The sequence below is a fragment of the Vespula vulgaris genome, chromosome 11 (genome assembly GCF_905475345.1).
Source record: "Vespula vulgaris chromosome 11, iyVesVulg1.1, whole genome shotgun sequence".
Classification (NCBI taxonomy): Eukaryota; Metazoa; Arthropoda; class Insecta; order Hymenoptera; family Vespidae; genus Vespula; species Vespula vulgaris.
The window spans coordinates 2110341-2127841 of record NC_066596.1 but is presented as its reverse complement, the minus strand read 5'-3'; the positions used below and the strand labels follow the sequence as shown (position 1 = coordinate 2127841).

General features: G+C 30.1%; 2 protein-coding genes across 15 annotated transcripts in view; one reads left to right on the top strand and one right to left on the bottom strand.

Moving 5' to 3' along the window:
• LOC127067684 (alpha-(1,3)-fucosyltransferase C) overlaps positions 1-17501 on the bottom strand; it is a 105650-nt gene that overhangs the window by 2750 nt on the left and 85399 nt on the right. Inside the window, exons 1-2 of one of the 7 annotated variants that reach the window (XM_051002924.1) lie at positions 2051-2400; positions 1598-1941 (exon numbers count right to left, since the gene is read on the bottom strand). The gene's annotated coding sequence lies outside the window, so the exon portion shown is untranslated. Of the gene's footprint in view, positions 1-1589; positions 2401-15304; positions 15398-17501 lie in introns of those variants that run through there. The other 6 variants (XM_051002925.1, XM_051002926.1, XM_051002927.1 and 3 more) reach the window with 6 other exon arrangements.
• LOC127067682 (lachesin) overlaps positions 1-17501 on the top strand; it is a 243913-nt gene that overhangs the window by 161472 nt on the left and 64940 nt on the right. For all 8 annotated transcript variants that reach the window (XM_051002914.1, XM_051002917.1, XM_051002913.1 and 5 more), the window contains one exon: positions 9779-9885. In XM_051002914.1, coding sequence (XP_050858871.1) covers positions 9779-9885 — 107 coding nt within the window. The remainder of the gene's footprint in view (positions 1-9778; positions 9886-17501) is intronic.

Sequence of the window (17501 nt, the reverse complement as noted above, 5' to 3'; positions counted from 1 at the left end):
GGCAATCGGTAGGATTAATGTTTGTTGAATGTTAAGAGAAACTAACAAATTTAATAACATGGAATAGGCTTACGTTCATAGATTTAAAAAGCTTTTGTTTCTTTCTTTTTTTTTCTTTTTAAGAATATATATAATATTCAAACTTTATATACATACATTGCAATAATCGATAATTATTTTAAGATAATTATTTTTCTCGTTCATTTTCTATTATTAAGCCAGAAAATTTATCAATAGGAAAAGCAGCTTTAATAAAAAACAGCAAAGTAATTCGTCGTACGAAGTAGATAATAAAAAACAAGCTCGGTCGGTTGATATCCGGTTTTGTTTTACATACATTTCGTGCGAAAATAACTTTCTGATGATAAAGCACACAAAGAGAAAGAGAAACAGAGAGAGAGAGAGAGAGAGAGAGAGACAAATAAATATAAAAGGAAAAAAGAAAAAGAAATAAATATGAAAGGAAAATAAAGAGAGAAAAAAAAGAAAGGAAGAGAGATATATGAAAAAGCCCGACATAGATAACATTTATCTAGGTACATGCATATAATCGACTATTTAATAGCGTATTATTAAAAAAATATTACTGAAATATTATGCAAAATGTAATACGATGTAGCTGATTAGAAATTACCATTTCAAAGCTCGATCGTTTAATATCGAGCAAATACGATGAGCGAGAGAATTTTCGTCGGGTAGGATTTATATCGTAATCGGATAAAAGAGAGAGAGAGAGAGAGAGAGAGAGAGAAAGGGTGAAAGAGAAGGAGAGAGAGAGAGAGAGGGTGAGGGAGGGAGGGAGGAAACGAGAAGAGAGTGATTACGTTAATTAATTAAGCCTTTCGTGAGATAATTAAAACGAAGAGTGATCCAATCGCGAGAAATTTTGCGATCAACGATGAAACGATGCATGGGAAGGACTCTCTCAGGTTTCATCGATAAAACTATGAAAATCGCGTGTTAATGATTTTCTCCTTTAATTACATATATATGGTTTTAATAACGTGCTGGTATATACATATTCGATATGTCGAACGATAACGATTATCGTTAGAAAGAGAGAATCGGGAAATCGTTAGATTAAATAAAGAAAAAAAGAGAAGAGAGATAAAAGAAAAAAAAAAGGAAATTAAACATAGGTCCGTAAAAAATAATAATCTTCAAATTTTCATATACATTATGTGCCTTGAGCTTTTGCAATATCCTTTTTCCCATTACGATATATTTAAATTATGGAATACACAAAGAAATGTACGATAGATATACAAGGTATTATATACAAGGTGACGTCAAAGTGGCACGAACGAATTTATAATTTTCAAAGAGACTATTCTGTTTTTATTTTCTCATTATTAAATTAATTTTGATTCTGATTAATATTTTTGCGTTCGTCAAAAGAAAAAGGGAAGGAAGAAAAAATAAAGGAAAAGGACACAGAAAATGAAAAAAACAGAAAATGAAACGCTTCGATCATCATTTATAATAGGAGAAAAAATATGAAAAAAAAAGAAGATAAACTGTTTGAAAAAAAGAGAAAAAGAAAAAGAAAGAAAGAAAGAAAGAAAGAGTTTTTTAAATCAATAACAAACTTTTGTACCAGCCTGTATAATAATAATGTAACAGCATGACACAACACGAAGAAGTAGGCGATGACGACACGATGATGAATCTTCCAGTTGAAATATCCATTTCGTAGGAATACATTTCTGTACTTGTTTCATTATATCGATCGAACGCTATTATATTATTTTGTTTTCACGTTGTGACGTCGTCGATCGACCATGAGAAAACCTTTCTCGTCGAGTTCATCGGCACGTATAACAACTAGCCTTTCACTAATTGTGAATAACACTTTAAACGAAAACACCAGTAAACGATTTCTATGATTTCTTTTCTTGAATAAAAATCTCTACACTATCTAAATAAAAATCTCTACACTATCTATCGATGTACATATATTATTAGAGACGCAATCAACGATCGGTTCGTTGTTATTCACAACTTTAATTACAAACGTTAATTATCTTTTGCCATTAAAAATCAATAATACCATCTTTAATGTAAACGTGAGTTGATTACGAACAGAAAGAAAGAAAGAAAGAAAGAAAGAAAAGAACAAGGAAAAAGAAAACAAAATTGCATGTTAATTAATTTCATCGGAATACTGTTTTCTTATTTTCTTTCTTCTCTTTCTATCTCTTTCTTTATTCTCCTTTAACCTTCTCTTTTGAAATATTCAGGAGAGATCGTAAGTCGTAGAGAAACAAAGCAAAAAAAAAAATATAGAAAATAAAAAAAGAATGAAAGAAACAAATAGGCCGAAGAATACGATTTGAAAACTGAACCGGTTATCGACAGCTTGTCGTCGCAAAAGTCGCGTCACGACTGTGGCTAAACGTAGACAGTGGAAACTTCGTCGTTAAAATTACCTAGCTCGACCTCAAACGAAGTAAGCCGCTCCTCTCGTTTGTCGTTTGACTCAACGTAACGCTTCGTGAACTCGTAGACCATCGTTGACCAATGAAAATCGCACGACACAGTAGTAACACGCACGAAACGTTACTGATACATAGCCAAGGTCGTAACTTTGTATATATTTAAAAACTTCTATTGATAACGACTTGTAGTTGTAAATATTTCTGTTTCTTTCCTTTTTTTTTTTTGCCTTGTTTCTTACATAGTACGTCGAACGTACGTATATATATAATATATTTGTGCGTAGAGAATAAATTCGAAACAACAAAGCTTCTTAAATTTGTTTCTTCTAAAAGCGATACGATTTTCTTTGTCTTTCTTTCTTTCTTTCTTTCTTTCTTTCTTTCTTTCTTTCTATTTTTGCTTCGTTTAGAGACATATACATATATTTTCTTTTGAATATAATCTTCTTTTAATTCTAATTGAAAAATATCATATGTGTTACGATATTTCGAAAATAATATAAAAGTTAAATGTAGGTATATGTATATGTATATATATTTATTTATAATATTAATTTTAATAATCCTCATGGAAGTATTTGATAATGATTATTATAAAAAATTATAATTAGTTTATAACCGTATAATAATAATAGTATGCCATTACGTGAAATAAATTATAATTATCGACCGACTCACATTGCTAATAAGAATCGCGTGTACACCGTTAAACTAAAAGCGAGAAGACCCACTTTTCGATAATGAGATGCATACGCAATCATAATTTCTAATCGAGAATCAAAGTCAACGATGTGAATCGTGGAGGTCATTCCGCCTTATCGATAATTCGACTCGAAAATTGAGAGTCCGTTCGTTGATGCGAAAACGTGTTACAAGAGCGAAAAAAATGTATTTGCTTAATTTAATTTTAATTCGATATTCGATCTATATTTATTTTTTTTCTTGTTTCTTTTCTTTTTCTTTAACGTAACATTCGTAATAATAAAAATTTCTAATCACATATAATCTTTACAAAAATTTTTAATCAATAATCATAGATAATATCGTTCACGATATAGATAAACCCCATAAAAAATGTTTCATTGTCTCATTTTCTTCTCATAGAAAGAAACAGTATAAAGATCGGTTCTATGGGTCACGTACCGATCCTCATCATTTATTTCTAGATTGTGTTATCGTAGATAACGTAATCGATTATCAAGGATCACGTTTCCTTCCTATCGATTGTTCATTTATTTTCGTAACATAGTTAAAGGAACATGGATAGTCTGTCCCCCGTGGCAATAGATCCAAGACATTCCAAAGTATGCCTTTAGTTCTCTCCGTTCATGGTGGTTTTAGTCTTATTCGTTCCGACGATGATATCGGTTTCCCTACGGCTTTAAATCCCATAAATCGATAACTTACTTGTCTATCCTTATTAAAACATAATTTGATATAAGAAAATATAAATTTCTACGGGGTTATTTGCGATAGAAAATCTCTGATTCATCATACATCGAAGATACGTGATTGTGTCTCGTTTTTCTTAAATTTAATCCTAACTAATTCGTTATCTATGATTAGATTTTTAATAGTTAGAGATTCGGCTCCCTTGAACTTTCAAACATTACTCACGAAACAATTTTTCATTTATTATTCTTGAATAATCTTGGAAATTTCACTTCTAATTAACGAATTTGGTTTTGACAAATAAGATCGTATTTTGTAATTTTGCTCGACGTATACGTATGTAATAATCTCGATACGTATTAGCATCGTCCCAATTAAATCCCCTGAATCAGATAACACCCTCATATAACGAAATATCATGCGTGCTTTACATTAATTAAATTATACGAAACAATTTTCATTGAATTAACAACGAACGTTCGAACAAGAAACCCTGTTATAAATATTAATCATTCTAATTTTTCTAATACCTGGACATTGACCATGAATAACTATTATTTAACCAACATGATTACTACCCATTGAAAGTACGAGTAACTACTTTGCTAATTTTTCTCTTTTTATTTTTTTACTTTTTTTTCTTTTGAAGACGAGTTGTCTTATATTCTTTTTTAAACTACGTTGATAAACCTGCAAAGAAAAAAAAAAGATTAAAAGGACATATTCATTGTTTTAAACTAATGTTATTTTGCTAATATCTATATTGCAAAATTTTCCAAAATTGAGATAGAAAGAGAAAGAGAAAAAATGAAGGATTTGTGTGGGATTATATGGGTTAAGAAGGGAGATCTATACAATAAAATAAATTTTTGTCTACCGGATAAAATCTACGTCATTTCCAGAATATCCGACTTCCGTCTTTGACACCATAACGTAACTCGAGCCCTCCCAACCGTATCTTCTCTTTTTTTATCACAAGTCCCTTTCCCATCTCAGTTAAATGGTAAGAAAGGATCCCATCGCGCTCGACTAACGTCGAGCTTCATAATACATAAGAAGGAAAAAAAGACATTTACAAGATACACACATACATATTTGCACATATATATGTTTGTATAAAGTTATCAAAAAAAAAAAATAAATAAATAAATAAATAAACAAATAAATAAAAAGAAATAAACAAGGTACAAATTTTCTTCTGCATCAGATCTAATATTCATTGATAACAAATTTTAATTACCATTTATTATGTAATAACATATAAATAACAAGCAAACATTTCTATATTTTTTTTTCTAAATTTTTCCATTTAAAGAAAATTTGAAATTAGAAATTTGTGATCATAAAATAAATTGTTATTTACAATATTTCAAATAGATGTTAAAAGTTTTTTACTTTTATATATGTATACATACTTTTTTTTTAATCTGAAAGACTTCCATCTTATTATCGAAACTCTGTTTTCAACGATAAGCACGGCGACATTTCCTAGCCGCGAACTCGTCGTAATTTCAGTCTCGGCGAAAGGCCGAAAGTTTCGTCGTTAATTCTCGTCGTAGGGAATAATGGCGTCAAAAGTCGTCGCGATTAGCCATGGACTTCTCGCTTTAAACCAAAATTCTCTTGCGAGTTAATTATACGATAATCAAGGACGATCGTTAAATGTAAAGTTATATACAAAATATACAATGTACGGTAATATACTTCAAGACGATAATAAAAAAAGACGAGAAGGATCGATTTTTTTCTTTCCTTTTCTCTTTTTTTCTCTTTTGTAAACTTTCTTAATAGAAATTATTAAACTAGATATATATATATATATATTATTACTACTATAAAATAAATATTAATGCGGGAAGTAATGCAAATATTTTTTACGAAATTAAAAATCACTTCAATGTATGATTCATTGATACGAAATTTCTTAATGTCATTCATTCAATCATACAATCATATTCGTAATTAAAAAAAATGCAAAACATATAACAAAGTGATAAAACATTTTAACATTTTATATATTCTGTAACAAGTGCAGTGGTTCTCTCTAAACTTTCCTTTAGTTCGAAAAGTAAAGGAAAACAGAAATAGAGGAAATTGAATAGCACGAAATTGACTTTTTCTTCTTCTTCTTTGTTTTTTTCTCCTTTCTTTCTTTCTTTCTTTCTTTTTTTTTTACCAAAGCCAAGAAAGACAAGCAACGAGTAAAGAAACAAGAACTCGCAATCCCTTTTTCCGTTCTCGTGAAAATTCGATAAATCCTTTTCGACTATCGCCTTCTACGCTATGCTACGAGAAGATTTATCTTTGTCGAAAGTTTGGATGGATGGATAACGAGCACCCGTTTAGAATTTTATCGTTGAGAATCTGCGAATTTTATCGTCTCGAGTATTTCCCAGATCGAAGTTTATGCGATATAGCACGCGAGAGAGAATAACGAGAGACTTTCGATTAAGTGATTTAAAAGGGGAGAGAGAAAAAGAAAAATAGGAAGAGAAAGAAAGAGAGAAAGAAAGAAAGGAAGAAAGAAAAAGAGATGGATAAGGGAAAAATATGGAAGAAAAAAAAAACGACAAGAGGAAAGACTTAGCGCCATATAAATTTGATCCTTATATCATTTCCTCGTAAAAGCCGAGAAACTTTACAACCACGATCGAACGAGAGTTCTTCTCTCGTAAAACACTGTGAAGAAAGAAATAAAGAAAATAATGGAGGAGTATCGCATCCTCTCTCTTTCTCTTTCGATCTTTCTCTCTGTTGACGTTGATTTATACGAAGAGGATTCGATAAAATGAGAGACTACTGCGATGGCTAACATTCTTTTGTATTTTTTCTTTTTTTTTTTTATATATATATATTCATTTTTTATTTTACAAAAGTTTATTCTTCAACCATCTGTGTAACTTTCGAGTTATGTAAATATCTATATATATGTACATATTCGTATACAATGTAATATGTTAAGTTTGATTTAATTTCATTATCGTAAAAATAATTATAATAGTAATTCATATCTTCAACTTGATATCTATTAAATCATGCATAGTTAATATAATATCTATCAACAAATATTTTAACGGAGATCCTTTGTGATTACAAATAACAATCTCGACAAATGAATTTTTATTAATAAGTCAAAAACGTCATTCGTTTGAAATATTTTCGATATATAAAATATCTAAAGTCTAATGTTTGTTGTTTGCAATGAATATAATAAAATATAATACGTATAAAATCAAAACTGTTTCTGTTTCGCAATAAACGTTGGTGATATCAAGGATTTAAATAATTATAAATGATGATCTTGATAAATTATTTTTCGTTTTTCTGTTTTTTTTTTTTTTAATAAGTGAAACGTATCATGTACGAAAGAGAAAATGTATGAATCGTGTACGTACATATGTACTATTTCAGGTAGGCTTGTGTATTAAGCTTTAGGATCGATCGATAAAGTCTGGCTTGAAATTTCGATAAAGTCTGGCTTGAAATTTCGATAATGAAAGCAACAAAGCAACGGAAGGGTTTGGTCCAAATTGCACAATGCAAATGATCGGTCCGAGCTCAGACATCCAAAGGATACTCTGTTGGCCGGCAAAAGGAGCCGGTTAAGACAATAGGGAAGATGATCATTTCTAGTCTCGTGTGAGATATATATATATATATAGAGAGAGAGAGTAGGCGAGTGAACCTTTAGTATGTTTGGAATGTCGAAATGAGTCTGTTCAAACAGCTCAATCATCTCCAATCGATACGGTACTTACAATAAACGAACTTGTCGATACCCTCAATAGACAATACTTGTCTTTACAAATATATACATAGTGATTAAAATAAAAGAAATAAAAAAGAAAAAAAAAGAAAAAAGGATCGGCACCTACTATAATACATTTCCATGATTTTCCATTAATTTTCAAAATAATTGATCCCATATCGATTTCAAAATCTAAAATTGTTCTCTGTAAATATTTATACAAACAAGTTTCGTACGGCTTACAAATCATATTAATCGATATTCACTTTTAATTAAAAACGTTCGGGAAAGAATTTTTCCCGATAAAAATAATTCCCAGATGAAATGAATACATCGCGGGGATATAATCTGTTGATAAAAAATAATTTATAGATAAAATAATTACCCACTTGAGTAATTCAAATAATTGAAAAATAATTTCTCCCTAAAGTCTACGATAATAATCGTGAAATACGTATTATAATTCATACTTATCTTCAAAATGTACGAACGATCGTGGGGAAATAATTCGTCAAAAAAAAAAAAATAGAAAAAGAAGAAAAAAAGAAAAAGAAAAAGAGAGAAAAAAGGGAAACTTAAAACGCATCTACGTAATATTAATTAAAACTCGAACTTATTCGTTTTATTCATTCTATCAGTTGCATTTTCTTCTCTCTCTCTCTCTCTCTCTCTCTCTCTCTCTCTCTCTCTCTCTCTCTCTCTCTCTCTCTCTCTCTCTCTCTCTCTCTCTCTCTCTCTCTTTGTTTAAAATAAGAACGAACAAACACGTAAGAAAAGTCGAAAACTCGTAAAAGAGTTAACGTCAACGTTAATCTAAACGTTCGTTCCCTGTATCGAACTCGATCAAGGGGATGCGCTCGTGCGCCCGCGCGCAACCTCACCCTCGACCCCTTTGATTAGCCTTTAAGGTAGCTCGAAGCAATTGTTCCGCCTTACGGGATGCTTCCATCTTCCGTTCTAGCGTGCTCGAAAGCCCATCTCGATCCTTTTGTGCAAAGGACGATGTCGTCTTTTCGATTATGGCCTCCTCTGACTCCCTCCCTCCCTCCACCCTACTGTCAGACTTTCCCTATTCCTATTCTCCTTCACCCACCTTATTCTACTGTCACCCTTACCCTCCCCTCCTTTCTCCTTTCCTCTACATCACGACTACTGCTCTACCAACTGCTAGAGACGATTTCACATCGATTCGCTTCAATTATCACCGCGTCTATAAATTTCAAGTAACGCAACTGGAAATTCCCCCAGTTTGAATTTAAACGAGCTTTTTCTTTCGTTTTTTATTTTCAACCTTCTTTTTTAGTTCCGTTTCTTTTTTTTTTTTTTTTAGTATCTTTTTTTCCTCCGTTTTCAATTTCTTCTTTTATTTCACGAGAAAAAGGATGCGCAATGACATTTGAGTGAATTTTTTCCTCGTTCATTGATTTTATCGCATTTTATCGAAGAACGATTGAAGTTTCTGAAAGATGGTGGTTCTTTTTCTTTCATCGTTTTCCCTTTCAACGATTTAATGTTATCAACTTCTTAATATACTTTTTGTTCTTGCTTGCTATTTTAATAATTTATATAGTACATTATTTAATGTTATAGTAAAGAAAAGAGAAATAAAAAATATTCTTGCCTACTACGATAGTTGTAATTTGAAATCGTTGTACCTTTTATATTGTATTAACAAAATCTAATATCTAAATCTGTATTTAAAAGAAAATAATTTATATCAGATAAAAACAATTCTTGTTCCACCTGTAATTTAAAGTCATTCTTTGTAATATCATATTTAAAACAAAACACAAATTAAATTCTGAATTACTCTTAATGATTTAAAATCATTCTACGCGTGTATATATAATATGAACGTACGTATGCGAATTATATTCGAAAGAAAACAATTTGTGCATTGCTTATAGCAATTCAAAATAATAATATTCAATGTTATTTAAGAAACCATACAATTTTATCGACTTTTAAAGATTTCAAAACATTATCGTTTAAAAATATTGAAAACGATATATACGAGGATATTATTTGAACGAAGTAATGAAAATAATATTGACATTTAAACGAGTTCGAAGAAAACTCGTAGAAATATTGCAGATAGTAAAAATTGAAATTACCTTTTTTATTCGTAACATACATATCTTGAAATACGATACCTAAGAACGTTCGATTAACCAATTCTCTTTCTTTTTTCTTTGTACAGCGCTTTCAGAGCCACCGATGTTTGCCGAACCAATACCAAATGTCACCGTAGCACTTGGAAGGGATGTCAGTCTACCTTGCGTCGTTGAAAATCTCGGTAGTTACAAGGTAATCGAAATAAATTACGTAAGATCAAGTATTTTACATACACGAACATTTTGAAAATTTTCGGAAAATTCCATTCGTTGAAATAAACTGGAACGTACGTGAACTCAACGCAAAATATTCGACGTAACAACGAGCAAAGGTCTTTATTAATGCATGGAGATCGACGATACACATTTTGAACATTTAATAAAATAAAAGTTGCTATCAATCTGAAACATTGAAATTTTTGTTAAAAACTATTGACTTGGAATTTTAAAAAAGAAACAAAAAAGATATAAATATATATATAGCATCATAGAAAAAATAATTAAAAGACCTTTCAAACGATATGCCACTTGATTCCCGTTGCCGTTTAAGATTTTTAAGAGGGTTGTCACCCCACTTAGAGGGTGAATTTATAATAAGGAGTTGTCCTCCTTGAAAATAAAATTAACCTGTCTCGATCTTTTTTGAAAAAAGAATCACTAGATTTAATAATAATGATAATGGACAGCTTTCATTAAGAGATACTCTGTATATATATAAATAGGTATATATGTGCGTGTGTGTGATTATTTTATAACATATATATATTTTTTTAATAATTTATATCGACTTTATATAAATTAATTATCGAATATACGAATTAATTTTATAACAAAAAAAAAAAAGCACAAGAAAAGATAGCACACATTTTAATATTTCAATAATAATTAATATACCAATCAATCCCCGTAAACCTAATATTAAACAAATTTCACATTCTCTTTTTTATTTAACAACGTACGTATCTCAATTATCTTCGATTCAATTCTCGACAAAATTCTATTATAACAATAATAATAACACACATCGATAATGACAAATCATTTCCCTCTTATAAACTCGTATTAATTATATTTAATCATTGTTTCGTTTGATAGAACTCATCATTTCATATTTTTTCTTTTAATTAAACATATCTAATACCAATAAATATCAATTAAACATATCTAAATACCTCCAGTACATTCTTCTTCGTTCGTCTTATCAGCTTTTCAAACGTCTTCTTAAATGATTTCCTACTTCACGAAAATAAAAAATAAATAAATAAATAAACAAATAAATAAATAAAAACGCGTGTGTTTGAACGATGATGGTTATTCTAATTCGAGAGAATCTTTTGGGAAACTTCGAAACGATCGAAACGTTAGTATTGAGAAGCACTGTTATGCAAGCGGTATTGGAAATGCATCAGTTGTCCCGAAAGGGAACTGACTGGGATGCGACTGTAGGCCGCGAGCAAACGATCAGCGTTGCACACACACACACACGCGCGTAGATATAGACATGCATACATACACGAATAGATACATGCATAGATACATAGATAAATGCATGCATACATAGATACATACATATATCGGTAAACGTAACGAGCGATGCAGTTTTTCGAGTGAAACGAATATACCACTGCCGTTAAAAAAGAGTGAAAGAGATAGATAGATAGATAGATAGATAGATAGATAGATAGATAGATAGATAGATGGAGAGGTCGAACGATGGAAAATCCAGGAACTTCATCGGAAGTTACGAACAGTTTCGTTCGTTTGTTGTTTCTTTTTTTCTTTTCTTCTCTCTTTCTCTCACTCACTCACTCTCTCTCTCTCTCTCTCTCTCTCTCTCTCTCTCTCTCTCTTTCTCTCTCTGTCTTTTTCTGTCTCTGTCTCTATCTATCTATCTCTATTTTTCTATTTTTTGTCTTTTTATTTGTTATCAAAAAAAAAAGAAACAAAAGGAAAAAGAAAGGAAAAGAATGAAAATAAAACGCACGTACGAGAGAAATAGATAAATATAAAGACAAATTCTATTTACATAGAAACGTGATCAATTACCCTCCTCTATTTTCTAAGACCATAATTGATTTTAATTGAGCACCGCTGCTTTGCTAAATGGGAACAACGTGTTTACGAAAGAGCAGAGTAGATTCTCACATATAGAAGTATCTATATATACATACATACATATATATATATATGTATATACATGTATGTATATGTGTCTTTCTCTCTCTCTCTCTCTCTCTCTCTCTATTTATCTGTCTATCTCTATATACGTCCTACATGCGCTAGCACATAATTAAGTACATGTAAGCACGCCTTCAACGATAGATAGTAGAAAATATATCAATATTGCTGACATATATATTATATTTCATTTGATAAGAATATACATAAATACTTATGTGTGTTCTTCTTTCAAAAAAATAATCAGAAAAAAAAGAAAATACAAATTAAAGAAAAGTAAGAAAAAAAAATGATAGAAGAATTTAAAAGAAATTCATTGAAACAAATGATATTTAATTCTCAAGGAAATTCAACGATTATTCTAATACGAATTCAAAGGATCACGCTTATATAATTATGGCACATTTATTGTCACAGGAATAGAATATAGGTAGAAAAGCTTTTCTTTTTCTTTTCTTTTTTTAATCTTTTTTTATTTCTCTCGTTCGTTCGATGCGCTCTTTGATCAAACCGCCAGAAAATTCTAAGAGTACAGCTTTGGGTCGCCAAAGCTCCCCTTTCTCTCTCTCTCTCTCTCTCTCTCTTTTTCTTTCTTTCTTTCTCATTCTTCTGTCCATCTCGTTAGATGGTCCCAAAAGAAACCATAGCTCGTGGTCCCAAAGAAGTCATACGATTTTCTCCATTTTCTCGCAGATTTCATTATTCAACAAGGATAAAGGACCTACGTGACTTCCTACAAACTCGTTTTCGAGACGTTCTAACGAACGTAATGAACGTTCGAGTCTGTAGAAAAAGTTTTACTACTTGGTACATACGTAATGCGGTATCATACTTAATCCTTAAAGCTAACGTTCTGTTAAACAAAAAAAAAAGAAAAGGATAAAGAAAAAAAGAGAGAGAAAGAGAGAGATCAATTATAAATCAAATATTATAGCAAGAGACCTACGTCATTCATTTATTAATTCTAAATTTATCATTTAATATTGATTCTAAATATATATTCTAAATAGCGCTTAATTTTCGTTCAATATTTTAAATCAACACTCTATAATTCAAACGTTCGTGATAACATATCTTATATATGTATATATGTGTGTATGTTTAAGATACGTTATGTTAAGATATGTTATCATATAAACATTTATATTTGTCTTATATGTATCTACTATGTTTGAAATAGGTTATGTAAAGTTACGTGCTATCATGAATATTTAAATCGCAAATATGCCTGTAATATTTATGCCCATAGTTATATTCCTTTAGGTAAATATATATTCCTTATAAGATAAATTAGTATTTCTTATTTTTTTTTTCTTTTTTCCGTTAAAACCGATAATGCAATTCTCTCAAACGAAGCTTCAATTTTACGCAAAATGTTATAAAGTTTTTAATTGACAAAAAAGGAAAGAAGGAAGAAGAAAATAAAAAGAAAAGAAAGAAAAAACCGAGAAAAAGAATAAAAAGTACTTCTAATTGATATAGAGATAAAATTTCAAATGAGTGTTTAAATTATCATAGACACGCTGGTACGTTATCAAAACGTTGATCAAAATGAATGTTATCTACCACAAATCATCGTGATATTAATTCGAAATAAAACGAAGAAAATGGAATGTGTGTATGCGCGTATACGTGCACGTGGCAATGAGGTCTGAATCAGCAGTCAATGTGTTAAAGCAATCGAGATCCTTTCGTCACGCTGAAATCGTTTGGGAAATGCGATCAAAGAACGTCCGAGGTGGAACGTTCCACGTTGGCTTCGCGTTCCGTAATTTCAATCGAATTCCGTGAGTTGGATTGGAATGGCCACGCTAGAACGAGCTTCCGATTGTTCGATACTTTCGATAATCCAGTCGATCCGTTAATCCGATTTACGAGAAACGGCTCGATCTCGATCTCGCGAACTGCTCGATATCTCGACGGCCGACAACTATGATACTTTGCTTTCTCTTTAATTAGTAGTCGTCGAGAGAGAGAGAGAGAGAGAGAGAGAGAGAGAGAGAGAGAGAGAGAGAGAGAGAGAGAGAGAGAGAGAGAGAGAGAGAGAGAGAGAGAGAGAGAGAAAAGAGAGAAATAGAAAGAGAGAATAAAACTAATTTTTCTTATTCTTGTTCTTCTTCTTCTTCATTTTCATCTTCTTCTTCTTCTTCTTCTTGCTTTCTTTTTTTTTTCTTTCTTTATCTTTTACATTTCTTCTTTTCTTTCTTTTATTTTCTGCAGAGAAACGAAGTTCTTGTTTAAACAGCGACTGGTAAAATGTAAGCAGTTGCTCATCAAAAAGGAACACGTTAATTACTTAACGCGACGCGTAAAAACGCTAACGAAGAAACGTTGCTTTTATTTCGTCAAGACATTCACGTCTCCTTCTTCTTCTTCTTCTTCTCGTTCTTCTTGTTCTTCTTGTTCTTCTTTTTCTTCTTCTTCTTTTTCATTCGTCTTCGAAATCAACTAAGATCAAAAAGAAAGAAAAAAAAGAAACATAAAAAGAAACTTCCAAAATTAACGAGTCGAATGAAATAATTCTTTAATGAATTTATTCGTTCGTTCTAATCGTATTTATCGATTAAAATTATTCGAAATAATTATTAATATTGTATATTAATATCTGTAGTAATTTTAAATGGACGTTACAACATGATATATAAACAGTGAACTTGTATAAATATTTAATTATAAACAGAAGGAATAAAATAACAAAAGCTTCGATGAATTTACTGTATTAATCGCGTTTATTAATTGAAACGATTCAAAATAATTAATCAAAACATATCTGTGAATATTAGTATCCAATTGTAAAATTTATGTAACAGACGATATAAAAAATAAAAAAAAAAGTAAAAAATAATACAACGAGACGAATATAACGACAAGATTTTCATTCATTCGTGAATTCGTTCTAATTATTTTATCGATTAAAACAATTCGGAGATAATTATAAAAACTCGTTTGAATATTGATAACAAATATATATATTATTATAATATTAATTACTTAACGGGAAGCATAAAGACGATAAAAAAAGAAACGTTGCTTTCATTTCGAAGAACATTAATCAAATCAGAAATCAAGGAACGAGACGAAGGAAATAAGAACTTCAATGAATTCATTCTCTCGTTCTAATCGCATTTACTTATTGAAACGATTGAAATATAATCGCGTTGGAACTTCATGCTATTTCGTTCTTTCATTATAAAAACTATTTAAAACTCGATCAATGATCAGACAGTTGTCACAAAGAATTATAAAAAAGAAATTAAGATCCTATCAAATAATAATAAAAACAATATCAAAACGAACAAGATAAAAAGCGTATGTATGTATATATGTATGTATGTATATACGTAGATAGCCATAACAAAGCATCGCGAAAGAAAAAGAAAAAAAAAAGAGAGAGAGAGAGAGAGAAAAATTCTAACAACAAATTAATTACTTACACTTTGAAAACCAAGTAGAAAGAGCCTAAGTACTTTGAGATTAGGTGAAGATATATTTGGACGCATCTATGGCAATGCTCGATGGTTGTTACACTGGAAAAAGAAAAAAAGAAATAAAAATTAAAAATAGGACTTAAAGAATTAAAAAGAGTTAACATTTACGTTTAGAAGACCATGTTGAATATGTCCTAGTTATTGTTAAATGAATCAAGTCGGATGAAAATATTTGGTCGCATGGTTTAATTCAAAGACCGTTGGCCCTACCATATGTGTGTGTATATATGTGTAAAGGGGAGTAAGATGAGGGAAGGACAGGGGTGTTGGGGGTGAGTTGGAAGGAAGAGAGAAGGTGTTCTCGAACTTCGGGCGGTATACTCGAGTGCGCTTGGTAATTACCTAATTAGCAAATAAATTTAATAATTAATTGCCTAACCGCAGAGTTCCGCGATTTCGTCGAGTAGCGTTTGCCTCGAGTGGTGACCCAAGCCGTACTGCAACGAACGAACGAACGAACGAAGGAACGACTTATCGCGTTGTCGTTGTTAAAAAAAAAAAAAAGAAAAGAAAAAAAGGAGAAAAAGAGAAATAAAGTAAAAAAAAAAATAGAAGGAAAAAGAAAGAAAAGGAAAATCCAACAAAATAAAATACAATAAACAGAGTAATAAGAAAAAAAATATGGAAAAAAGGAAAGAAAAGGGAGAAAAAAAAAAAGAAAATGAATTTCAATTAACGACGGAACGTTTGAGTGTTTTCCTTTCGTTTCGTTTCGATCGGTTTGTTCATTCGTTCGTTCGTCCAACGATGAAAAAATAACTTTAATGGCGTACCGACAAAACGTCGTCTGTTAAGAGTTAAAAATATTAACTATTAAATGTTTCGTCACAGTCTGCAAGGTCGAATCAATTTATTCGCGATTAGCAAATTATCATGTCCTTTTTTTCCTTTCTTCATTTCCTTCCTATTTTTATACGTTATCGATCGATCCATTACCACAAATTAATGGTCTATAAAAAGATATCTTTTCCTTTTTTTTTTTTTTTCTTTCACAATCGACATGACCTTTCATTTTTTATTTATTTTCTATGTAGGTATATGCATCATTTATTTTATCTTATACATTTTATCCATCAGATTTATCAATCATGTTAGGCCATTTTTTATTGGAGTCTTATTTTTATTTTTATAAATTATTAATATAAATGGAAATTACATTGTTAATATTAATGGACGATATACGAATTAATTATCTTCTTTTTCTTTTAAAAATACATGACCGAACTTTTTTTGTTCCTGCTTTTCTGCTTTTTATACAAATTACGTGCATTTTATATAAATTCACATATTTTTTTCCTTTTGCTTAATAAAAATATCCTTTACGAGAACTTTTCGTACTTCGTTGAAATTTAAATGTTTTCTTTCTTTTTTATATTATTCATAAATAAAATGATATCGTTCGTTATAATGTTGCATGTGTTAAAATAAGAATGTTGTTCAATGAGTATGCAATTACTTTAACAAGGACGAATCATTTTATACGAGAGAAAACATAAATTAAGATAGAAAATTGTTGATATTAATGGAAATAACATTATTAAGTAAGTAAATATTAATGAACAGCAAATTTGTTATTCCTTTTTCCTGTTTAATTTAAAAAAGAAAGAAAGAAAGAAAAGAAAAGAAAAAAATTCCGAACAGAACTTTCCAATCTTCATTCAAATTTATTTTGGTTTACATTATTCATAAATAAATTAATATTATTCATTGCAACCGATAATGTTATCGGTAACGATTTATTTATTATAAATATCGTTAATAATAAACGATCGATTTTCCCCACAATCACCAGGAATATTAATTGTTAAATGAGTTATGGAATTCATGATATAATATATCCTAATTGAATCATTTAATGTTAGACCTACGGTTTTCAATTTCTGTATTGTGGCTGATAAGGTGTTTAAATGAGCCCTAATATACATTATTATGCATATTCAGGGCAAATATCCAATATATTCTCGCATATGTAGTTAAACATAAATATGGAAAGCATATCTATGAATTATTCAAAAGAAAAATTATATTTTTAGAATCCTCTAATCAAAAAATCAAATTTCTGTTCGGATTTCATTATTTCACTTGTTTCCTCTAAATGTATGCATTTGCATAACCGTACGTTATCTTATGTAATGTAATGATT